The 26,352-nt window shown below is 41.5% G+C and overlaps 1 protein-coding gene across 4 annotated transcripts; it reads left to right on the plus strand.

Moving 5' to 3' along the window:
• Positions 1 to 805: 805 nt before the first annotated feature.
• Positions 806 to 26,309, plus strand: LOC121291989 (tRNA selenocysteine 1-associated protein 1-like). 4 transcript variants are annotated; one of them, XM_041213702.1, is made up of 10 exons: positions 806 to 1,032; positions 3,652 to 3,749; positions 5,464 to 5,563; positions 7,335 to 7,390; positions 12,104 to 12,235; positions 13,260 to 13,379; positions 16,492 to 16,657; positions 17,820 to 17,853; positions 21,130 to 21,296; positions 24,734 to 24,873. In XM_041213702.1, the coding sequence occupies exons 1-9, from the start codon at positions 874 to 876 to the stop codon at positions 21,264 to 21,266; spliced, it is 1,002 nt and encodes a 333-aa protein (XP_041069636.1). In that variant the 5' UTR covers positions 806 to 873; the 3' UTR covers positions 21,267 to 21,296; positions 24,734 to 24,873. The 4 variants fall into 4 exon arrangements, with proteins under 4 accessions (XP_041069636.1, XP_041069634.1, XP_041069635.1 ...); XM_041213700.1 differs by lacking the exon at positions 21,130 to 21,296 and having other exon boundaries at positions 24,734 to 26,309; XM_041213701.1 differs by lacking the exon at positions 21,130 to 21,296 and having other exon boundaries at positions 7,338 to 7,390; positions 24,734 to 26,309.
• Positions 26,310 to 26,352: the final 43 nt, after the last annotated feature.

Raw genomic sequence — 26,352 nt, forward strand, 5'->3', positions numbered from 1 at the left:
CCAGCAAGAAAGAGTGACTCCATCAGATGAGAGGCATCCTCTACATGGTCATACACCTACACCCAGCCGCCTAAAGTCAAGGAAGAACTTCATGAACAGTGCTGTTCCATTACAATCAACCCCAGCTGAAGCCCGCATCGCCTTGTGGAAAGACAGGCTCGCCAATCTCGAACAACCCCCAGCGATGGAAATTCTACCGGATGAAAGCCTTCCCCCAGGAGCTAATTGCAACTGGGCAACCTGGAAATCCCTTAACAGACTTAGGACTGGTGTGGGTCCTTCAAAGGTGTCACTAAGCAAAAGGGGGGTATACAACTTGTGAATGTGGAACCGAGCCACAGGCTATGCAACATCTCCTGCAACGCCTATCGCTAGAGGAACCCTGCACCGTTGCAGATCTCGCCGAATTCAACAACAAGGCGCAAAAATGTGTCCAGCTCTGGCTGGGCCATGTATAGACTGTCCTGTGGACATGACAAGAAGATCTTTTTAAATTTCAATTCCTTGCATTTTCTACAAATTCATTTACCCCTTTTACATGACCTACTGCTTCTGAAGCCAATGAAGACTGTTCCTAATAAAGTCACGTTTTAACCCTCATGCTAACACACACAAAATGATTGATTTTTAAAATTTATCCATTCATAGGATGCGGCTATCACTGGCTTTCTTGCCCAGTCAAAAAGAATGGGGCGCGGCAGTGGGTCCTCCGAGGCTGCGGGTGGCGCTGTGGCTTGGAGGAGGAGGCAGCAGCAGCAGCAGCAGCAGCAGCGATGAGGGGGGGGGGGGGAGGGGCAGAGGAGGAGCAGGAGGAGCGCAGACACCGGTGTGATCAGGCGGGAGGAGAGGGGGAGGGGAACCGGCCGACGCTGGATGTGTGTGCGCGCGTGCGCGCGCCGCCCCGGTGCTAGTCTCGCCGTCCTTTCGGAGCCGCTCTCCCTCCTCCTCCTCCTCGCGCTTGCCGGTCGGCGGATCCACTCGAAGAATAAGACGAGAGGGAGGAAGATGTCGCGGAGCCTGTGGATGGGCGATGTAAGTGTGAGGGAGGGAGGAGAGAGGGCAGGCGGTTGGTCGGTCGGTCAGGCGGGCGGGCAGCAAAGGCGCCGCCGCCGCGTTGCCAGGGTTATTGGCAGCTGCCCGACCTCAGTCAGAGGGGCCCGCCCGCTCGCTCGCTCGCCCGGGGAACCAGGGTAGGAGAGTCCGGCGGGGTGTGGGGAGTGAAGGCAGCTCAATCCTGCAACACAGGCCCACTGACCAAGCAGATATTTATAGAATTAATAGTCAATAACTGTGACAGGTCCAAAAAAAGCAACTGTGAATTTTATTTATATATATATAAATAAATAAATATATATATATATAAATACACACACATACATACATATAAAATATAATTGTCAGTCAACACCCTTTTGCCCTGTAGTGTAAATTGTTGTGAGCATTTAAAATTTGGCATTCTTGCATTTGTCCTGATGAGCGCAAGACAAAAAAACGCTTTGACCCGCCCCCTCTTTTTGAGCAGTACAATGTAATTCTGTTTGAAACCCGTCCAAGCACAATTTTAAATATTTATTTGCTATTTTGTTTTTTTACTCATTCTTCCTTTGGAATTCGAGCGTCGCTGGCGAGGCCAGCATTTACTCCCATCCCCGACTGCCCTTGGGTAGGTGGCGGTTGTCCACCCGCAACTGAGCGGCTTTGCCAGGGCCATTTCGGAGGGCAGTTAAGAGTCAACCGCATTGCTGTGGGTCTGGAGTCACGTGCTGGCCAGATCGGGTAAACAGCAGCAGATTTCCTCCCCCAAAGGACGTTAGTGAACCAGATGGGTTTTTACACAAATCTGGTAGTTTCAGGATTATTATTAATGAGAGGAGCATTTTATTATAGATTTATTAGTTAATTGAATTTAAATTCCTCCAGATCTGTTGTGAGAAAACCTGTAGGTAAATTATAATATATGTTGTACTTATGTAATCTTGTGTGGGCACCCATTTCCTGCCCTTTGCTTCCTCTGATATGTTTACGGTCATTTTTTTGCTGTGTCAACTGTCATAATGTAATTGCCAGTCTGACTCTGAAGCATGGGTCCCCTCCATCAGCATTTTGTATGTGAATGACCAGAAGTTTACTATTAAAGATCTTATGTTCATCAACTGGCTGAAGGTGATGCCCAGAACAGTTTGCTACTGATATAAAATTGCAGTCTCTTTCAGAGAGCTGTGAATCTTTGGAATTCACTACCTTGGCAGGCTATGCATGCTGTTGTGTGTAATTCAAAGGTGAGAGAGATTTTTGGACTCTAGGGGAATCAAGAGATAGGGAAATGGGTGGGAAAGTGGAATTGAGCTCAAAGATCAGCCATGATCTTATTGAATGGTGGATCAGGCTCAAGGGAATGGGTGGGAAAGTGGAATTGAGCTCAAAGTTCAGCCATGATCTTATTGAATGGTGGAGCAGGCTCAAGGGACCATTTGGCTACTCATGTGGTTTTATGTTGCAGGATGGATGTAAGAAATGTCACGCCGATTCACCTAGCGAGTGTACCTCTTTTTTATTTTTGGCAAGGGCAGTATTTTTTGCCATCACTAATTGTTCACAACTAAGTGGCTTGCTGGACCATTTCAGAGGACAGTTGGGTCAGGTACTCTGTTGCGGCACTGGATTTAGGTAAGGACATTAGTGAACCTGTTGGGATTTTAATGACAATTCGACAGCTTCATGGTCACTTTATTGGTATAAAGTTTAATTAAAACTGATTTTAAATTCTCAAAACTACCATTGTGGAATTTCAACTCATTCTCTGGTTTATTAGTCCAGTAACATAACCATCACATGACCATGTCCACACCTTAAAAAGTAGTTTAAAGGTTTTTTCTCACCATCCTTAGCTAAGTGGATGATAGGTAACCTGTCTTTTCACCCTCTCCCCTGATAAAATATTGCAGTGTTCTAACTGATTGATCTGATGGTTTGCCTGGGTGTGTAGATTATGGTTAGGAGCACGGGCTTTTAAATTAACAACCTTATTTTGGAATATGCAGGAACTGTGCCACAGAGCGCCAGCATGAAGATCCAATGTACTATGGGCACTGATTCAGTTTACCTCATTTCACTTAATCTTGAATGCAGGAATGCAGCGAATAGGTGACATGTGGCCCTCAGAAGAATGAGGGGAAGTTAGGGGCTTGTCATGTGCCCCCTGGTGACCAGCTAAGAACAGATTGACTGTGACCTGAGAATGTCCGCCTCTACTTGAATATGTGACCCATGGGAGCAGCTAGTGGAGAAATTTGGCTGGGCATTGTCATAGGAGAATGACTGTTGTAACATGGTGTAGTTTAGCCACTTTCTTTTGCAACTGTAGTTTTGTTCTGGAACAATAAATTTAAACTTTCAGCCTAATGATATTAAAACAATGGGTCAGGATGAGAAAAGGCAAACTTGTCCTGCAAGCCCATTGGTCCTCCCAGCCAATGTCCAACTGCATCCCAAGAACATCTAACTGTTTACGAATAATTTGCCAGTTATGGACCTTTGAGCAAAGGATTTCTTCTAAAATTGAAACTTCTCACTTTGATTTAAATGTATTGTCCCACTAACCTGATGCACGCTGAAATAACGTTTGGACTCATTCTGTACTTTATTCTGCAGTTGGAAAACTACATGGATGAAAATTTTATCTCCAGAGCTTTTGCCACAATGGGTGAAACAGTAATAAGTGTAAAGATTATTCGTAATCGAGTGACAGGGTAAGAACAATTATCATATTTATAAATGATGGATTATTTGTAATTATATATCAATACCATGGACTTAGCAGAATTTTATTGATTTAGTTAGTTGACTGACCTTAATTTTTTTTTACCCAACTGAAAAGTTCTGTTAAGGTGCACCTGTTTTTTGCAGTTCACAAAAGGAATGATTTAAAATGGTACTGCTAAAAAAGTCTGCACATTATTGGAAATCTGTAATAAAATCAAATTCCTGGATGTGCACCTGTAGAGTAAAAAGGCAGGTTAAGGTATAAGCAAAACTAAAAATCAGAAAATGCTGGAAAGACTCAACAGGTCTAGCAGCATCTATGGAGAGAGAAACAGAGCTAACGTTTCGAGTTCGTATAACCCTTCTTCAGGTTAAGGTATACCCTTCCTTCGAAAATAACAATAATTTGAGATTTATAACTTCCTTTCCGTTATATGGAGTTGACTGTGTAAAATATTTTTTTTTATAACTGAATTGTGTTTTTAAAAAAGTTTTTAACGAGTTAGAGAAGGAAAGGACTTACATTTATATAGTATGAACCTCAGCCAATGGTGCACACTTTGAAGTGTAGTCACATGCAAAAGGTGGGGAAATGTGCACAGCATGGTGCCTCACACAGCAATGAAATAATTCATCAGAATTATTCATTTTTGTTGATTAACTGTTAGGACACTCAGAGAACTTCCCTGCTTCTCTTTAAAATAGTGTATTGGGTTCTTGTGGATGGAGGGGGTAGGACAGATGGGCCCTAGGTTAAACATTTCATCTGAAACACTGTACCTCCAGATGTGCAGCTGAAGTCTTGGACTGAATTATGTGCTCAAGTCTCTAAATGGGGCTTGAACCCACAACTTCTGACTCAGATGAGAGTGCTAAGATTGATTGATACTTAACCATGTGAACTTTTAATAATTAGCACTACTGTATTAATTAATCAGTCCCTGGGTATGAGGGAAAGATTTTTTTTCTTTCCCTATTGCATTAGAACAAAAGGCTGCAATCACTAAATAAGTAATGAAATCACAGGTTTTGATAACATTGTTAATTTTTTTTTCTGCCTTCGTGATTTTAATGTTTTGACTGTTAGAACTTTGTTGCCTGCATTATTGTTCCCCAAACCTATACAGCCTTGGCTCATTGATACCACTGTCACCTCTGAGTCAGAAGGTTGTGGGCTCTGAGATGTGCCATCTTTTAGATGGGTTGTTAAACCAAGGAAGCCCTGCCTGTTCATTCAGATGGACATAAAAGGTCCTATAGAATTACGCAAGGATTTCTCCATGTGTCCTGGCCAACATTTATCCCTCAACCATCATCACTAAAAGAGAATATTTGGTCATTTATGCAATTTCTGTTTGTGCGACATCAGTATGAGAAAATTGCCATATTTCCCACATTACAACAGTAACTACTTTTCAGATATACTTCATTGGTTGTCAAATACTTTGGCATATCCTAAAGTTATGAAAGTCAATACATAAATACGATTTCTTTCCTATTAACAATTCTAAAAAATATTGCAACCTTTAAGTTGGCAAGCATATAACTTTTAGATCCTCATGACTATTGCATTATTTACTTCTTAGTTCTATGGTACTCCTCATGACAATCAGCCAGAAAATGGTTGGAATTGTGTGTAGCATACATTATTCAGACTGATATTACAATTTCTTAGTATTTCTCTCATTTTTTTAAATTCAGGACGCCAGCAGGTTACTGCTTCGTTGAGTTTGCAGACCAGGCTGCTGCAGAACGATGCCTTCTTAAGATCAATGGAAAAAAGCTTCCAGGCGCTTCACCTGTAAGTCTTTCGGGAACATGTTAGGGAAACAGATATCTATCTACTGTGGATGAATTGGCGAATGAATCTAGTAATATGACTGTTTGTGATGTGGCTATGTTATATTGGTTTGTAGAGCAAGTATAAATTTCAGTTCAGACCTTCTGATGCCCTGTTCTGCAATTTCAGTATCTGAAGGCCCTGATCTGTTTAATTTGAAGTTTTGATAACTGATAGAAATATTTGTGAAAGGACATTTTGAAGTTTGCCTATTGCACGAATAGTTGTTTTTTATTCATTCATGGGATGTGGGCTTCGCTGGCTGGGCCAGCGTTTATTGCCCGTCCTAGTTGCCCTTGAGAAGGTGGTGGTGAGCTGTTGTCTTGAACCGCTGCAGTTTGTGTAGTGTAGTTATACCCACAGTGCTGTTAGGAAGGGAGTTCCAGGATTTTGACCCAGCGACAGTGAAGGAATGGCAATATATTCCCAAGCCAGGATGGTGAATGACTTAGAGGAGAACTTCCAGGTGATGGTGTTCCCATCTATCTGCTGCCCTTGTCCTTCTAGATGGTAGTGTTCATGGTTGGAAGGTGCTATTGAAGGAGTCTTAGTGAGTTCCTACAGTGCACCTTGTAGATGGTACACATTGCTGCTACTGTGCATCGGTAATGGAGGGAGTGAATGTTTGTGGATGTGGTGCCAATCAAGCGGGCTGCATTGTCCTGGACGGTATCAAGCTTCTTGAGTGTTGTGGGAGCTGCACTCATCCAGGCAAGTGGGGAGTATTCCATTACACTCCTGACTTGTGTCTTGTAGATGGTGGACAGGCTTTGGGGAGTAAGGAGGTGAGTTATTTGTCGCAGGATTCCTAGCCTCTGACCTGCTCTTGTAGCCACAGTATTTAAATGGCTAGTCCAGTTCAGTTTCTGGTCAATGGTAAGCCCCCTGGATGTTGATAGTGGGGGATTCAGTAGTGGTAAAGCTATTGAACATCAAGGGGCGATGGTTAGATTCTCTCTTGTTGGAGATGGTTGTTGCCCGGCACTTGTGGCGTGAATGTTACTTGCCACTTGTCAGCCCAGGCCTGGATATTGTCTGGATGTGACTGGCTAACAATATCATTAAAGTGCATTTTATATTTTGCTGTATATTTTATTGTAAGACTGAGGATGGTTGAGGATCTATTTTGCAATGAGTTGCGGAGATTTGACAACTTTTCAGGACCACATAATATCGGCCCCAGAATCAAGGTTTGTTTATGGGAAAGCATAACTGAGGATTCTAAAGTTCTCTAATCAATTTAAACAACTGTTGTTCTGCAAAAGCTTGTGTTAGAAAATCATCTCGGAGCTCCTTATAAAACAGAGACTAAAATAGATACAGTGCAAAAGAGCAAAAATATAAGCCACTTAGAAATAAAGGGAAGGGCTAAAAGAATGGGGTGAAAGTAACGTTCTTTAGCCTGTGTTTGAAAGCAGGAGGGTGCAAAGAGATTTGAGTAGGGAGTTCCAGAGGGCAGAGACTGAGAGTATCTGCTGGACTCGGAATGATGAGCAGTGGACCAGTTTCAAGAGCGTGGTATAAGCACGGACAAAGGGCTACTGAGGTAGGGTTAGTCAACACGGTGGAGGTATTTAAAGGTAAAGATAAGAACCTTTAATGTTTTGATTTTACTCTATAATCAATTAAATTTTTTGAGGCTTTACCACTCCTAATGTTTGGATATACATTCACTTGTTCATTGAAATATGTTAAATAACAGTACAATAGCAACTTGTTTCATTTCTGCCAGCAGCCCAGAAGATTTAAGCTTAACTATGCCACTTACGGAAAGCAACCAGATAACAGGTAACTTACTACAATACTTTCACAGCTGTTGTTTTGTTCAAGCACTCCCTCACTTCTGCCTTTAATGCCCTTGTTTCAGCTGCTTCACTTGTCTCCCTTTGACCACAAAACCAAGTTTCTGCAAGCTTCTGCCCCTGCCCCTGCTTTGGACCTATACCTTTTCCCACTGTACTCTTTTTGATATCACTTTACCCATGCAATCCATCTCTTGCTCGCTCAACTGAATTAAATTCCCATGAAATTGCTGATCACTCAAGTTCTCTTCCTGGCGACCATACTCGCTGACATTGTAAACTGTTTCCTTTCCTTAGGTACTGTACTCCTTCAAATCTGATGCCATCACTCTGTCCTCAAAAAATGCACCCACTGTTCTTGCAAAGTTCCATCCTATCTCTCTTTCCTTCCAAAATCCTTGAATGTGTTGTTCCCTCTCAAACCTGTGGCCACCTTTCTTGGAACTCCTTGTTTGCATCTCTCCAACCAGGGTTTCCTGCTACTGCACTGAAATGCCTGAATCAAAATTACATACTTAGTGACTGTGGCCAAGATGTAATATCTCTTCTCATCCTTCTCAAATTCTGCCGCCTTTGACACAGTTGAGCACACCATCTTCCTGCAGCATCTCCGTTGTCTAGCCAAGTAGGACTGTCCTCGCCTGAGTCCACTCCTATCTATATATTTGCAGCCAGAGAATTTCTAGAAATGTTTTCTCTTCATACCCTCCACACCATTATCTCCGGAATTCCCTCAAAGGATCTATCTTTGGCTGCTTTTTATTTCTCATCAACATGCTGCCCTTTGGTGATTACATTCAAAAATATGTCATCAAATTCTACATGTGTGCTGATGACACCTAGCTCTACCTCACCACCAACCCCACTGCCTGAGTGTTGCCAGACTGTCTGTTCAACATTCAGTCCTGGATGAAACACAATTTCCTCCAGTCACAAGCTCCATTCCCTCACCATTAAGTATGTCATCCTCCTTGCCTACTGCCTCACTCTGAGTCAGACTGTTTGCAACGTTGATGCCCTATTTGACTCTCAGCTGAGCTTCTGAACCTCTTATTACCAAGGCTGCCTACTTCCACCTCTATGTCATCGCTCATCTCTGCCTCTACCTCAACGTCATCCCATCTGCTGCTGATCAGTACATTTGTTCCCTCCAGAATTGACAGCTTCCAACATTTTCCGGGCTTGTGGGCCATCTTTCACTCTCCATTAACTCTTGACTTTTTATCCATCCCCCACTCTCTTTGCCCCACCATTTGTGACAGTGCCTCCTGCCATCTAAACCCTAAGCTCTGAGTCCCTGCCTTAAACATCTTCATCTCCTTCTCCTCCTTAAGACTCTCCTTAAAACTTATCTCTTTCACCAAGCTTTTAATCATCCCTCTTTATGGTCAGTATTTGTCTCATTGCGGTCCTGTGAAACACCTTGGGATGCTTTCCTCCAGTAAAGACGCTATATAAACGTAAGTAGTTGTGGTATAACCAGAAACGTTGAGGTGGTGTTCATGCCAGCGATGTAGTGTAATAGCCATGATGTTTTTATCCAGCAATGACAAATTTCAGTAACTTAGTCTGTGTTTTACCAAACTTAATTCCTGCTGACCAAGAGCCATAAAATGATGAAGAACTAAGCCCAGTGTATAAAGATTAAACATTCCATAAAACTATGCTGCAAAGCTATTAGATCTTTAAATTAGTTGGCTTTGGGAACATGATGGTTTGGCTTACACAAAAACAAAAAATGCTGGAAAAACTCAACGGGCCTGGCAGCATCTGTGGAGAGAAAGACAGGGTTAACGTTTCGAGTCCGTATGACTCTTCTTCAGAGCTAAGAGAAGTAAAAATGTGGCGAAATTTATACTGTTTTAAGGGGGTGCAGCAGGTGAAGCTGGGTAGAAAGCCAGCGACAGGTGAAGGCAAAGAAGAGATTGACAAAGATGTCATAAACAAAAGGTGTTGATGGTGATGGTACTAGCTAAAGGAGGTGCTAATGGTGACATTAAGGATAGAAAGCAGAATGTGATAATAGCTGGACAAGGGTAAGCACTCTGGAAAGAACGACTTGAGCAAGTGACAGATGGCCCTTATGGGGGTGGGGTGTGGGGAGGGGACAGTGGTGGGAATAAAGATCGAAAATAGGCTAAAAGATGGGATAAAACAATGAATAAAAATGAAAATGAATTTAAAAATAATAAAAATAAGTGGAAAATAAATAAATAAAAATGGATATTGAAAAAGTGGATTTTAAAAACGGGGTGAGGATGGAACATAAGAGCTAGGAGCAGGAGTAGGCAATTCAGCCCCTCGAGCCTGCCCTGCCATTCAATACGATCATGGCTGATCTCGTTTCAGTCTCAATTCCCCATAATCTTTCAACCCGTTAATAATTAAAAACTTGTCTATCTCCTTAAATTTATTTAGTGTCCTGGCATCCACTGCACTCTGAGGTAGTGAATTCCACAGATTCACGACCCTTTGAGAAAAGTAATTCCTCCTCACCACTGATTTAAATCTACCACCCCTTAGCCTAAAACTATGGCCTCTCATTCTAGAATGCCCCACAAGGGGAAACATCTGCTCCATATCTACCTTGTCTAACCCCTTTAGCATCTTATTTCCTCAATTAGATATCCTCTCATCTTTCTAAACTCTAGCGAGTATAGGCCTAAACTGCTCAATCTCCCCTGATAAGACAAGCCCTGCATCTCTGGAATCAATCTATTGAGCCTCCTCTGAACCACCTCCAATGCAACTACATCCTTCCTCAAGTAATGGGACCATAACTGTGCACAGTACTCCAGGTGTGGTCTCGCCAATGCCTTGTACAGTTGCTGCAACATCTTCCTGTTTTTATACTCCATTCCTTGAGCAATAAATGCCAAAATTCCATTTCCCTTCCTTGTTACCTGCTGTACCTGCAGGAGAGAGTTCATGTTCTGAAGTTGTTGAACTCAATGTTAAGTCTGGAAGGCTGTAAAGTGCTTAATCGGAAGATGAGGTGCCGTTCCTCCAGTTTGCGTTGAGCTTCACTGGAACATTGCAGCAGGCCAAGGACGGACATGTGGGCATGAGAGCAGGGTGGTGTGTTGAAATGGCAAGCGACAGGAAGGTCTGGGTCATGTTGGAGGACAGACTGAAGGTGTTCTGCAAAGCGGCCATCCAGTCTACATTTGGTGTCTCCAATGTAGAGGAGACCGCATTGGGAGCAGCGAATGCAGTAGACCAAATTGAGGGAAGTGCAAGTGAAGCGCTGCTTCACTTGAAAGGAGTATTTGGGTCCTTGGGCGGTGAGATGGGGGGAAGTAAATGGGCAGGTGTTGCACCTTCTGCAATTGCATGGGAAGGTGCCTTGGGAGGGATTTGAGGTGTTGGGGGTGATGGAGGGGTGGACCAGGGTTTCCCGGAGACAACGGTCCCTACAGAATTCCAACTGGGGGTGAAGGGAAGACGTGTTTGGTGGTGGCATCATACTGGAGTTGGCAGAAATAGCGGAGGATGATCCTTTGAATGCGGAGGCTGGTGGGGTGAAAAGTGAGGACAAGGGGGACCCTATCATGGTTCTGGGAGGGAGAGGAAGGTGTGAGGGCGGATGCGCGGGAGATGGGTCGTACACAGTTGAGGGCCCTGTCAACCACCATGGGTGGGAAACCTCGATTAAGGAAGAAGGAAGACGTGTCAGAAGAGCTGTTTTGGAAACAGATGCAACAGGTGCGAAGGAACTGCGAGAATGGGATGGAGTCCTTACAGGAAGCGGGGTGTGAGGAGCTGTAGTCGAAATAGCTGTGGGAGTCGGTGGGCTTATAATGAATATTGGTGGACAGCCTTATACCAGAAATTGAGACAGAGAGGTCAAGGAAGGGAAGGGAAGGGAAGTGTCAGAGATGGACCATGTAAAAGTGATGGAGGGGTGGAAATTGGAAGCAAAATTGATTAATTTTTCCAGGTCTAGACGAGAGCATGAAGCAGCACCGAAGCAGTCATCGATGTACCGGAGAAAGAATTGTGGGTGGGGGCCTGAGTATAACTGGAACAAGGAATGTTCCACATACCCCATAAAGAAACAGGCATAACTGGGGCCCATGCGGGTACCCATAGCCACACATTTTGTTTGGAGGAGGTGAGACAAGTTTAAGGAGAAATTGTTCAGTGAGAGAACAAGTTCAACCAGACGGAGAGTGGTGGTGGATGGGGATTGTTCGGGCCTCTGTTCAAGGAAGAAGGGGAGAGCCCTCAGACCATCCTGGTGAAGGATGGAGGTGTAGGGTGATTGGGCGTCCATGGTGAAGAGGAGGCGGTTGGGGCCAGGGAACTTGAAATTATTGATATGGTGTAGGGCATCAAAGGAATTGCAGATATAGATGGGAAGAGACTGGACAATCGGAGAGAGAATGGAGTCAAGATAGGAAGAAATTAGTTCCGTGGGGCAGGAACAGGCTGACACTATCGGTCTACCGGGACAGTCCTATTTGTGGATTTTGGAGGGAAGGTAGAAGTGGGCTGTCTGAGTTTGGAAGATGGTTTGGTTTTATTGGCACTACACATGCATGTTTTTTTATAGAATACAACTCTGCTGAAAATAAATCAGAATTTATCTCTCAAACATTTCAGATCATTTTAATAAGTGCTTTTGTTCAATCTTTTCACTTATTTTCCTTAACATTAAATGCTTGGGTATTAATGCTCTGTCACACATTTTCCCTAGCCCTGAATATTCATTGTTTGTTGGAGACTTAACACCAGAAGTGGATGATGGAATGCTTTACGAGTTTTTTGTTGAAAAGTACCCCACGTGTAGAGGAGGAAAAGTGGTATTGGACACTCTGGGAAATTCTAAGTAGGTGGCAATTACATATTTACATTAGCACAAAGAACATTTAATTTATTGCTACAGTAACTGATATAGTCTAAAACCTGTCACCGTAATCAATATCCATACTTGCTATATCTTAAAATCAAAGATTTTAAATGACTGGTATGGATGGAGCAGCACAATGCATCGGTACGATGCACACTGTGCCAAGGAGTGCCAAGGAAGGATGAAAGTTGACTCTTACAATTCAGCATATCAAGCACCCCCTGTTAACCACAGCACAGTGGATAGACACTAAGAAGATACCAGCGTGTCTCCACAAGGGTCCATGGTTAAAGGGAAAGGCATCCTATGTCATTCTTTCATCCTTTCTAGCTGTGGACTATGGTGTAATAAAGCTTAGAAGCAACCTGTAATTATCTTTGTAACCAGCAATGGTGTGTTAGAGGGACACTGCAGGAGAGAAGAAAATACTTAAAAACCTGTGGTCAGCAACAGTTGTTTAATTAACTGTGTGCAAGATTGGGGTAAACCCTTTTTTAAATATCATATTACATCAATCTTTACCTGTTATGTGGGTGAACCTGGCAAGGTGGCATTTATTGGCCCCATCCCTAGTTGCAGCAAGAGCATTAAGAGTCACATGTTTGCCTGTTATGCAGCATTTACATTCTGCGCTTGCTTATATGTTAGTTCCGGTATCTCATTGATTAACTTCTGCTACCCTTGGTGCTTTAGTATAGTATATGCAATATCTTTGAATTAAAATAAGTCTAAATTTTGTATATTTCTATAGCGTTTAGACACAAGGGAGGATAAAGGCTGGAGCAAAGAATATTTAATGTGCTTTTTTTTAGTTAATGAACTCATCAAAGCCTTGTAACTCACCATCAGCTGTCTGTTTGATGTAGTCATTGACTCCAAACTCTATGTATTCACCCTTTTTCTCAAACTGCCCCCACAGCCCTCCCAAGCTATTCACCTGAAAGTAACCAGTTTAGGGATAAAACAGTGACTTAAAATGTATTAAAATTTCTTTCTTTTGCAGAGGTTATGGCTTTGTGAAGTTCTCAGATGAAGCTGAACAGAAACGAGCACTTGCTGAGTGTCAAGGTGCAATTGGTGTCGGAGGCAAAGCTTTAAGACTGAGTGTAGCAATACCAAAAACGTAAGCAACATTGGAGAAAGGCACAAAAGTTGGGTGTTGCACTTTCTACGCTATTATTTCCTTCTGAACCGTTATCTCTTGGACTTTATATGTACTACATCTGCAAAATTCCCTTGTGTCTTTGTAATATCAGAAACAAGAAAGTACATGTTGAGGAAACACAGTGAAGTTTAGCATATTTTCTTAGTCCCTATGTTTTAGTAACTCATTACAATCATGCTCACTAATCCTGTTTCTCTCCCTTCCCCACCATCAGTATCGCCCCAAGGTTCCTGCATGCTGAGTATTCTAGTTTTCACCGCTTAGTAAAGCCTAACAAGTTTTACTGAAACATCTTAATTTTTTTCACAGACCTGTAACTGAAGGAATAAAGTACTAGCGATAGCACATGAAACACCTCAATGATGTTGGTATACAAACTAATTACAGAAAAGCTTTAGGAGGCCCAATGAATAAATGGTTTAAAAAATGATTTTGACACCTTTGAAATCCTGTACCAATCTCCTAACTCTGAGAAATGCCTTTATTTATACTTGCAGTGAAGCCTACTTTTAGGCAAATTGTTTTCTGCCACCCAAAATTCTACACTTAACCAGCCAGTATATTTAGCTGAACTGTCATTGAAATCGCTGAGTGCCAGTTGGTAGATGTGTGAGTGACGTCAAGTGAGGAATTTCTTTTGTCATTGGTGTGTGTCAACGGAACTGAAAAATAATGCTACAAGTGGGTTCAGATGAAAAAATGGCAGGCAAACTTCCTTTTCTTATTTAAAAAATAAACAAGCAAAGCGCTGTACTGCAAGAGGAGTAGAGCAGGCAGATTGATTCCCTGTGAGAGTAGTAGTAGTCAAGTGCTTATCGAGACTTTGAGGAGGAGTGGGGCCATTGATAGCCAGACAAAATCCTTGTTTTGATTTTTTTTTAAATCAGGTAATTTGCAGTTGTTAACTTTGTTTGGAACAACCCTTAGTTTACCATTGTGAAAGGGAAATACTTACATTTATATAGCAGCTTTCATGACCTTGGGATGTTCCAGAATGCTTTATAACCAATGTAATGCTTTTGTACTATAGTCACCATTGTAATATAGAGAATTGCATTGCCTTTTTTATGCCTGACAAGGTCTCATAAAAATGATGCGATAAATGACCAAATCTCTTTTTTAATGTTGGTTGAGGGATAAATATTGGCTAGGACCGTGGAAAATAAATCCCTGAGGAACTTTGAATTTTTGCCATGCGATCACCTGCGTCCACCTGAGAAAACAAGTCAGGGCCTCAAGTTCATCTGAAAGAGGGCACCTCTGGCAGTGTAGCATGCCCTCAACACTGATCTAAATTGTCACCTTCGATTATGAGCACAGATCTCGGCGGGGTGGGGAGTGGGGGGGAGCTTGAACCTACAACTTTCTGACTCGGGCTAGAATACTTCACCAAGACTGACCCCTTAAAGGTGGTTTCTCCCTGTGATAGAAGAGCTCTATTGAAACAGGAAAATCATTGACAGATGAAAAGTTGGGGGGGGTGTTAGTCAGCTGGGTCTGATCACCAGTCTTGAGGAGGATTAATTCTTAGACAAGAGGAAGATATAAAAATTAATAGCTTGAACAATTAGATTATTAGAGTTTAAAGAGGTAGTGTTTTTTGTTTATCTGTACACTGTTGAATTTACATGGTCTACCTTTTGAACAGTTTGGCAATGTAGCAGTGTCGATATCCACTTATGCAGTTGCTCAGGAGCTTTGTGGTTGATTGATACCATTGTGGCACTTGGACTTATTGGGACCTTTAAGCAGCATATCTGCATTTTTGTGAGTGCCCCATTAGAAGCTGTGAAAAACTCTGCACTTAAACAAACGTGTTTCAACACCATTGTACATTTAACCAGAACAATTAACATTGGCTTAATGGCAAAAGAATTGAGGTTCTGAAAAAGTGTGCATTTAATAGATGAGTACTTAAGTGGGCTTCACCGTGTATTATATTTAGTATTTAAAATTAGGCATGTAGGGCTGTTATGATGCAGCAAATGATATGTGCCAGGCAGATCAAATCCACGAGGGAAACTTGATCATGTGGTCGCAATGATTTTGCATATTGTATTTCGAGATGCGTGCCCTGAATTCAGTAGTAATAAGTCCACCTAGACTTCAGAGATTTCTTTAGAAAATTAAATTAAACATTTATTAACAAAAGAAACAATTTCAATCACATAGGTCTACAAATTACTATTATAATAACTCCTAAAACCCCTAATTAATCTGGCTTCCAGTTACAACCCTGTTAGGGCAATGGTAAAGTACAGTATATTTAAACAGATCCAGACAAGTCACCACAATACCTTGGACAGTCGAATTCAAAGTGGCTTTTCCCAGCTTCAGTTTCTGTAGACAGTAGCTTAATGCACAACTACTGGAGGCTTTTCACACTTGTTGGATTTTACAATGCCTTCCCTGACACACAGTCTCATTTCCCTTTATTCTTGTTTCTCCCTTTTAATGCAAATTCCATTGTTCCCATAGGTCTTTGGAACTTTGGTGCTAATATTATCAGTAACCTTTCAGAAAAATAAACATGCTGCTTGGCCGAATTTCTCTGGCTAGGTGTAACATCCTATCATCTCTTTGAAATTCAATCTACCCTGATTTATTTAAAAATGCAAATTCTTCTCTCCTTGCATTCTAAAACTTCAGCCATGTTTATGTATTTAGCCTTTCAAACCTAGCTTCCAGCCTCCAGACCAGCTGTCTCTCCAACTCAATTAAATCCCCCCCCCCGCCCCCCCACACACACATATACATTATGCAAATCCCTCTATTAACCTACTTTACAATAAATCACAACAATATTCTAAGAATTATTACACTTTTGTGACAAGGGTTTTAAACTTTCATCCAGGTTACAAATGGGTAAAATTATAGTCAAGGCTGAGCTGAAAAGACCTGTTTTGCAGGCCGTCCTAGTTATGACTGTTAAAATGCATTTGCTTGCTTTTTGGTAACTAGAACATGCAGTCATCAGTAACTTTATATGAAGGAGATCTCAGCTATTTACTGTACACAATAGTGTATTTTCTGTCCTGTTCTAACAAATCAAATTACTTTCAACTTTCAGAAATCGCGTAGTGAAGCCACCAGACTATAGCCAGACATATACCTACAACTACAACCAGTATTACCAGCCATACCAGAACTACTATACCCAATGGGGATATGATCAGTACACTGGTAGCTATAGCTACAGCTACCAACAATATGGCTATACTCAAAGTACCATGCAGGTAAAGTTATTGAAAATCTGAAGACAAAAGTCACCAGTTCCATCCCACCATAATTTGTATATATGTTATGCTATGTTTGACAAGTTTCATGAAAACCAATCAACAATGTCTCATGGTCAAATGTGTCATATAAAGGATATTTTGTATCATTTAGGTAAGCCCCCTACTTAATTTTATTCAAGTTGAAAAGTCTTTGTTGCTGAAGATTGATCTTGCCTTTGCTGCCTACCTCATGCTAGTTCTCCCCACCATCTACACCTAGACTGTGTGTTAGTTCAGGGGGTGGAAGGGAAAGAATTGATATTGAGGCAATTTGAAAAGATGAAACCACAGAGTGCAAGTTGAAGCTATTTGATGACAGGTTGATTAATATAGAAGTTATTCCACAGTTGCGAAGCCTAGTGAGTAATATAGAGAGTATAAGTGAGTTGTGTAAGCTCTGCTTCTGAGTTCCATATTTGAACAGTTTGCCAACAAATATTGTGTCAATGCAGCAATTATGACAACAAATAAAGCGGCAATTTTTCTTTCATCATATCTTTATTTGATGTTGTCTGTATTAAATTTGGAGAGAACTTTGAAACCTCTTTCATCTTTGTAGGCTTGCTGTTCTACAGAATAGTCCCGATTGTACATTTTCATTGTATGTTTTGGTTTAGAAGACCTAAGTTCCAACAAAATGCCTTCACTGCACTTGTTTAGCATGTGGCCAATGTGAAGTTGGTTGAATACTTTGGTGATTAAAATTGAATTGGGTTAAAGCTATGTGCCCCATTCAGCCACTTTTCCAGCTCATAATGATGCACTTATTTTCCTTTTGTTGTTTTCATTGTTCCTTGATCCTGTTTAGAGGTTTTGTAACCATTATAAGTTTTGGTCATCTAGAGTCTTGTTTTTGGCCTAACTAAAAAAACTTGGTGCTGCACAGTTCAAGCATGCAGAGCCTCTCCTGCCTATTGATGAAACTATTCTGTTATGTTGCTTTTAAGTCAATGGTAATGATTTCACATGGGCCTCTGCATTCTAGATAACCATTGGTAGTATCATTCCAAATATATATTTTGTGGAGAGGTGGCAGAGGGAAAAAGAAAGCTACAGTATATTGTCATCTGCAGATTTTAAAACGAAAACACTCATTTATGATGACTTGTTTTGTTTGCAGAATTATGAAGAAGTAGGAGATGATGCTTTGGAAGGTAAGTACAAAAATTCAAAATTTCTCTTCAGTGTTCAGACACAGTTATAGTCACGCCCTACACAGATGGTTTCTGTGAAACTGCATTTTGTTTGATCTGCATGTTTCCTTGTAGTAAAATTTAATGTTAATCTAGCATGTGGAGTAGTTCAGAAGGTATATTAAAATAAAGCACTTGGTAAACAGCAGTCTATAGCGAAGCCCTTCACCCTTGGTGCCTTTGTTTTTATCTATGATTCCCATCATTTTCTTTTTCTTCCATTCTCGTTCTTCGATGTGTGCTCTCAATCTATGTTTAAAAAAAGTCTTCCCGAAGAGTTTCAGCACTGAAAAAGGCCGTTTTGCCCATTATATCTGCCAGCAATAGTTCCACATCGGAGCTGCCTACTCTAATTTCATTCTTTCACCCTTTACCAATACCCTTTAATATTTTCCTATTTCTATGTTCATTTAATTCCCTCTTAAATTTTGTAATTGACTCGCCTTCAGTAGCCTTTTTGGAGTGTATTCCACATTACCTTAACTTCTGTGTGAATAGAGATCGGTTGGATACTCTTAAATCATTTCACCCAGGCAAGTAGAATTTCCCAAACACATTCCCAAGCTAAGCTATTGATTGCTGTAGACCTTCACTATAACACTCGGCTATAAAAGCATGACCTCTGACAAGGTGTTGATGGGTATTACTCCCTCTTTTTAATTAAAAAAAAAACCCCTAAATACACTGGCCTAGATTTTCCTGGGCATTTCACTTTTATGATGCAGTAATACATGAAAAGTGCAAAATAAGGAGAAAGTTGTGGAGTAAGTGGCTTTTGTTGCATTACATTTTCCTGGGACTTTGTTGCTTCACGGTTAACCTTGTTAAAAACAGCTAACTATTCTACTCCACCCCCATTAAAATCAATGGCAATCACAATTTTCCTGGATTAAAGCCATTTCTCATGCTGCTGCTACATTAGCTTAAAAATAATGGCTTTGGTAACCTGGCAGCGAGGTGATTTTTTTGCTCCTAGATAGGGTTCCTCTTGCTTCCCAGTTGGCTTGAGCTCATTTACCTAGCTCCCGGTAACTTACAAAAAGAGTCTGCTTATCTCAAAGGGTCCATTTGATATTAATTATGATAAATTCCTTTGTCGTCTTAAGAATTGATTGCGGATCAAATGAGAAATTTACTTGTTATATCTGAAAATAGCGACTCCAATTGAATAAGCATCAAGATGAAAAAGATTATGAAAACACTATAACCAGAATTTAGGCAAGCGAGACATAACGAGTTTCCTGATGTGTGGAGAGCTTTATTGCGACAGATTAAAATTGAGAACTGTGTGGGCTATTTACTTCAATTTTCTAACATACTGTCTCTGAGATCCTTCCAGAGATGATTCTCCACCACGGTGGAGATCAGTGCTAACAGCAGTAACAGAGCTAAAATTGATACTCATTGGTTCCCACCTGGGATGCTGCCCCATCAGCAGACATAGGGTAGAATATTCCTGCCCAGCGGGAAGCGCTGTGCTCATGCACACGAAAGAATGCAGAAATCTCCCTGGTGCACAGAGGGGATTAGTTTTAAGTTTTGACAGTTCAGTAAAGTGTTGAAATTTTTTTTATGACATGCCCCCTCACGTGAAACTGTCACATGAGCTGGGACAAGTGCATTAGTTTCAATAAAAATGTTCTAGAAAATTTAAAAGCGTTCATGAAACCTCATCCCGCCCGTGGATGAGGTTCCATGAAAAATGCGAAGGCCGCCTGGGCTCTTCGCCTGCCCCCCCCACCAACCTTAAGGTTGGATGGGCAGCTCCGTTAATTATTTTAATTATTACTTAAATGGCCTTAATAGAGTCAGCTGCACGCCGGCCGAACTGAAAATCTAAATGACGCGCGGTGACGTTGGGACGCACACCCGACGTCACCCTGCGTCATTTTACGCCTCGGCAAGCGGGCACTGCCCCCGCTCGCCGAGCCGAAGATTCTCCCCATAGAAGTCAATCCACTGCCAACATCGGAGAAGGATCTCATGGCAATCAGTGAATGTCACTTTCGGTTCTGATACGGCTGGTGGAACCGCTCTGCACTCGGGAATAAACTCTTTGACCAGGGGTTAAAACGGGTATGTTTGAAGATTTTAGGAAGTTTTAACGTCTTCCTAGTCAATTCCAACGTCACAATAAGACCACCGAATTGCAGGAAACTTTGTTCCAAATATACAGCCAGGCATCCTATTGGATCTGCGCATTATGGTTAAAAATGCAGAAAAAATATGTGGAAAGTTACTAACTGCAAGATCGAAGCACTCAAACGTGGGATTTATGGTGTACATCACTGATCTCACCATTGCTTGAAAAACTGAGCCACTGTTTGATTCTGAAATGTGTCTAAGCACCCACTGACAGAAAATTGATGTTACAGAGCCATTAGCCATTATTTTGCATTGGGTTTGAAAGATCTATTTCTGTTCAAATCGATTTCATGTCACTACTGGTGCATCATGAACATCTGTACGCACCTGTAATGGACCAGTTTATTACAGGACCTACATTGCACCAATCGAGAATGTTCTAGTGTATTTCAAGAAGGGTGGAACTTCCATTGTGAAATTGGAATTAATGTTCATATACAAAAGTGCCTTTGGCAATTGTTGTTTTCCCCCTTTTTAATCCCATTTCTCCTGAAGTCACTGACTACACTGCAGTTCCTTGGGCACCAGCCACCCAATGGTACCTCTCCCAAGTAGCTATTCGTAATGTGAGAACCTGGACAGGCTGTTGAGTCTTGGGGTGTCACAGCTAAGCACAATCCTGTTGTCCATGCACACACCTTTCAGCAAGAGGCACTGGGTAATGATTAGGAGTGGAAAACCTTGGCTGATTTTTCCCCTCTCTAACCAGGGAGGCTGCTTTTAGCACCCTGACTGTAACCCTGGCTCAGATTAGCTAACCCAACACAGACTGAGATTGAATCTTGGACCTGTATGGCTCAATGCCGCTGTGTTTGACAGTGTTATGTATAATCTGCAAAAACTGTTGGGGTAAAAACACATTATCGTTTGGAAATTTTAAATAAAAACCATGGAAAAACGTTCCTCTGCAAAGCTGAAAATCTTGGCAGTTACATAAAGCTGTTTTCTGTAAGGATAAAAAGAAATTGAAGAGTGATTATAAGACAATGGGCATAGCATCTGTTGTGCTGGCCAAATAGAGCTCCTGTGCGTTGTAAGGGATCTTTACTGGAACTGCCTCATTAATGCACTGATTATGCTTATTTGGCTCAGTGCATCATGGGAATATGCCTCTTCCTGCTCAAGGCCTCTCCTTTCCGGGTATATTCCTTCAGCCAGGAGGATGGGGTGGACAAAGCCAAGGACTTCTCCACGACTACAATCACCAGTGCTGTTCCATGTTCTGCTGACAAGGGGCGCATTTGCCTTGGCGAGACAATGTAAGTTTATGTCTCCAATGAGAAACTTTACTTCCAGTGGCCCCCCCCCCCCCACTAAATGCCTTGTGGGGGAGTCATGAGTGGCTGGATGTCCAGGATCCCCATGACCATTTAGATGTAAGACAGATGGTTAAACCCCCCCACACTACCACGATGGGCCCATTTTCTTGTATTGACCGTGCCTGGGTTTGAGTAAACGTGAACAGATTATTTCATTGTTTTTGTGAGTTGGTTAGAAAACATGCATTCTCATGTTCACAATGAATGGGATTCAACCAGTGATTGATTGGCCCTCATTGAGTCTTTGTTGAACAATCAATCCCATAGTCTGGAAAAACTCAGCAGGTCTGGCAGCATCGGCGGAGAAGAAAAGAGTTGACGTTTCGAGTCCTCATGACCCTTCTGTCGAAGGGTCATGAGGACTCGAAACTTCAACTCTTCTCCACCGATGCTGCCAGACCTGCTGAGTTTTTCCAGGTAATTCTGTTTTTGTTTGGGATTTCCAGCATCCGCAGTTTTTTGTTTTTATGTTTTAATCCCATAGTCTGACCCTCTTCACTTTTACAAAGCAACACCTTTGTTGCAGATGCTAATGGAGAACAGTGTAGTATTGATACTCACTGCAAGTGCCCAAATGTTCTTTTCTAGATTACGAGTCCAGTTTCAGTGTCCACAGCAGTCCACTGGCTGTCACAGCAAAAGGTTACTGGTGCAGAAATTTACAGCAATTTTAAAAATTTGACTGAATCGCAGAATCGCTCGATCAAACCAAATTTCTTCCCTCCCCAGCATCTTAAACTTTTAGTTTGTATCTTTGAATTTTTTCCTCCGTGTTTTATTTCCACTTTCCATAATTTTTCATTTACTTATGCATTTTTATTGATTTTAAAAAGAATACTTCGGTTTCATTCCAGTTTCTCTACTTTTGAGTAAATACTGCCAAAGGAAACTGCAATTCTGAACTTCTGACACAAGGTGGTGCCAGAGCAGCAAGACGCTATAATGCGATGGTGTTGGTGTCTCTGATTCCAAAAGAATGCTACTGGATTTTCTGTGCATGGTTCACTGTGACTCAAAGAATACACTGTAACACAGGCCAGCTGTCCCAGGAGATACCCACCACTCACCTCTTTCTTAACAAGATTTAGGCCTGTGCTGAAGAGGGTCATTCTCCCATCTCCTTGCCTAGCCCCTTCACAAGGCCTCTCTCTCTCTCTCTCTGTGTCTTACAAAACTCTCCAGGGTTTCCTTGTGCGCCCAAACCAAAACACTGATGAAACAAAATATGTTGACTTTGTTTATTTATTTAGCCAAATTTCACGTATTCCCACAACACCGGAGCATGAAGCAGAGGCCTATGGCCTGGCTGTGAGTTACGCTCTAGCTGAGGACAGGTTAAAGCTAGGAAGCATAGTGCAGATGGTGTGTGAGGGGAGGCACTTGGAGACAAGTGACTTAGCATTGCTCCAATCCACTCAGAAACCAATATCTTCACTGCCTGCATGATTTTTATGCAAAATTACAATTGATAAGCAACAAGTTCTACTTCATTCCGTCGAGCAGTTCTTCTGTTTCATCACCTAATTTCATAGAAACGTAAAAGCACCAAAGGAGGCCATTCGGTCCACGATGCTAGTGCCAGCTCTTTGAAATAGCTCTCCAATTAGTTCCACTCTTTCTCCACAGCCCTATAAATTTTTCCTTTTTTTTTTAACAGTGGTGCCTTTGACAGCGCCACATTCCCTCAGTACTGCAGTCTAGATTTTGTACTCACGCCCCTGGAGTGGGACTTGAACCTTCTGATTTAGAGGCAAGAGTGCTACCCACTGAGCCATGGCTTACATTTCAGGTGATGTGGAACATTGGGAGGGAGTTGGCATAAATAGGAGGAGGCATCCTACGAGGCATCTTCCGCCAGAATTTGTGGTGGGTGTTGAATAGATTTGACAAATAAGGGCCAACAAATTCATATTGTCCACCAATGACAATGTGGCACCACTTTGCATTATTTTTGTCACTAGTGTCCAATGTTGCTATGGTTTTAGTAGTACAAGTGCAAGTGATACCAGAGGCAGCCGGGCATGCTGCACTGCTGCAAGCATCCCAAAATATATAAATGGTGTTGGCCTCCGAATGCCTACTTTGGTGAGCAATGGAAGCCATCGGAGGACAAGCTGCACTGGTGCAGTTTGGAAGCGGAAGCGTAGAAAATGTCACGTTGTCGGAAGTCACTTGATCTAATTATGAGTAGGGGTACAATAATGCACAGATCTTGGTACAGTAAACTTAAAAACACTTGACAGTACTGTAACTAAACGAAGTATTGAGGTACTGCTGTGTCCTGTTAGGTTTGCAGCTGTTTCATTATTTCTTGCAGCAGCAAAATAATGAGGTGTGAAAATGATCCTGTTCTTAATTAGACTGTATGTCCACTTTGCAACTTGTTTTGCTGTATTTAATCTGAAGTCAGTTTCTTTCTTTTTCAGTGACCTTCTCAGTGCTAGCAACATTGCCAGGAAGATAATTACCACCACCATTTGTAATTAAATCGTTGATTGTGTTTTGTGAAGTAAAAGGGGATGATGCCTAGTTTATAAATATAGTTAGAAGGCTCTGCAAGAGGTTTACCTGAGGATCGGAAATAAGAATTTTCATTGACAGTTTGGGCTCAAAAGTTTTTGGAGGAACATATTCTTCTGTTCCGGGAATAAATATGGAGGGAGGAAACTTTGGAGTCGAATCCTCCAGTTTTTGTTTTGTTGTATCGATCAGATGCTGCTCACCCCCCTCCACAGACACCTTCCCCTTCCCCCTCACCTCTCCTCTCTCTGCCTGCACACAATCCCCCACTCACCACCACTACCACAACCCTTCCAGATCAGCTTGTGGAGATCTCATCCCACTTCAGAACAAAACAAAAGAGTATCACGTAGAAGACTTGAGATATGGCAAGAAAAGCAAAGAGAACCGCAGGAAATTAGGATTAAAAAGACGGCAATGCTGTGGCTAACACAGTGCAGCTTAGGGTGAACAGACCATAAGGTCTGCTCCTCTTTCTATATTCCTAACTAAAAGAGATATGGTTGAAAGGTTAGCAAAAGCAAGAAGCACAATGCAAATGAAAAGAAACTAAACTGAGAGGTAGTGAGAGATAAATAACAAGAAGAGACAGATTCTTAAATGACAATATTGGGAATGAAATTCAGAAAGTAGAGGATGTATTGCAAATGTCAGCAGAAGGGGAAGAGAGTGACGAGAAAAATGTGAGTTGTGATTTGTTGAAGTAATGTTTTGACCACGCTGACCTCAGAGGTTTTCACGGTATTTAAGTTCTTGCTATTTGAGTTATGAGGTTTCCCTGACTTGTAGAGTCGTGCATATTCTCCATTGTGTGCTGCATGTATTGAAGTGTCGTTGTCACACTTGTTATTTTCCAGATCCAGTTCCTCACTTGGATATTGAAGAAGCAAACGCACAGTTCATGGAACAGAGTGAAGAGTTCTATGATGCCCTGATGAATTGCCATTGGCAGCCGTTGGACAGTGTTGCATCTGACATCCCTGCTTCGGCCATAGCCTAGCAGATTAATATTGCTACTGCAAAGCCATATCCAGATCAGAAACATCATGGGATTTTTTTTTTTAATCCCTTGGTTCTCAAGATTTTCTGGCTCCGGCATAATTCTTGTTTAATATGGTTCTTACTGTGACAAAATAGATTTAATAAATGCTGCATCCTCTTGTTATTTTATGCAAAGGTTTGAAGCAAAACAGTGATTTCAGAAGAAATGTTCTTCCTTAATTTTTAAGAACAAAAATGGAATTTATTCCCAAAATTTTAGAGTTAGGGCTGTCCAAATAACTCAGTCGCGGTTCAGGATTAAAATATGCTTGTATACAGGAGTAGGGTAGCCAGAGGAGCAAGCTACATGGTAGTCTCACAACCAAGGGGTTCTGATGACACCTTAGACCACCCCCCCCCCCCCCCCCAAACTGGTTCAAAAACATTGTGCGAACCTCAATAATGGTAAGTGCCTTATGACTCATTTCTTTGCATCTGTTGTTACTTTTATGCAATTTTGAGTTTTAGAGGTAAGGAGTTCAAATATCCACTGACACAAACAGAGGTTCCTTGCGCAAGGATCTGAAGTAATACCTTCATGAAAAGTGTGACATTTTTGAAGCAAGTTTGTCGATTTTATGACCTCCATTTTTACAGTCTGATACAGTACTGGTTCATTTACTACATTTTGTGTGTATGTGCGTGTGTGTATGTATATGTACATATAAGTCAAGACATTTTGATATTGCTGAGTACCTGTAATCCTCTTTTTTTGTCAAAATCTAACCCTAGGCCAGCTAAAAAGGACATTACTGACCCTTAACAATTTTTGTGTTTTGTTGTAGTTGGGATTATTAAAATAGAGGACAAAATGGAAGTCATGATCATAGTGAGTGTAGGATATTGGTATAGTTTCTCCTCGTCATCCATCTCCAACCCAAGCTTTTGAGATTACAAACTTGGATAAACTACAGGGTCTGGGTTTGCTTCTGACTTTCAGAAATGCACACAGCAGACCACACCTTTGTTGGGAAAGACGGTACAATGTACCCTAGCTAAAGTTTAAAAATAACAATGAGAGAACGTAAGACTTATTTTTTAAAAATGCCACTAATTCTACTGCTGTATCCCTCACTATTATTTCCAGGTGTCCTTTTTTCCAGGGTAGTTTTGATGCTCTAGTTGCACTCTCACTTAAAAGTACTACTGAGTTACAAAAGCAGGCAGTGGGACTTCAGATCTGTAAATTAATGAGGGGTACAACATATAGGGAAATTATTCGTTAGAAATAAAGTCGTCAGATGCTTATTTAAGGTCACTAAGTTCTGCTTGCAAATGTTGACGTTTTAATTTTTCCAGTTGTACTTTTATTGAAATTCTGATTTTATCATACTCATGAGCTTGTAAAAACAAATTTATTTTGTAAAATAAAATAAAGGTGATTTTCTTTTATCATTTCTGTTTTTAATGTATCTAAGTACATTCTGAGCTTTAT

Source organism: Carcharodon carcharias, chromosome 19, assembly GCF_017639515.1.
Source record: "Carcharodon carcharias isolate sCarCar2 chromosome 19, sCarCar2.pri, whole genome shotgun sequence".
In the NCBI taxonomy this organism is placed as follows: domain Eukaryota; kingdom Metazoa; phylum Chordata; class Chondrichthyes; order Lamniformes; family Lamnidae; genus Carcharodon; species Carcharodon carcharias.

Coding starts and splice junctions, on each gene's coding strand:
- LOC121291989 (XM_041213700.1), top strand. CDS start 874: ATGTGTGTGCGCGCGTGCGCGCGCCGCCCCGGTGCTAGTCTCGCCGTC. Junction 3,750..5,463: donor ATTCGTAATCGAGTGACAGG/GTAAGAACAATT, acceptor TTTTAAATTCAG/GACGCCAGCAGGTTACTGCT. Junction 12,236..13,259: donor GACACTCTGGGAAATTCTAA/GTAGGTGGCAAT, acceptor TTTCTTTTGCAG/AGGTTATGGCTTTGTGAAGT.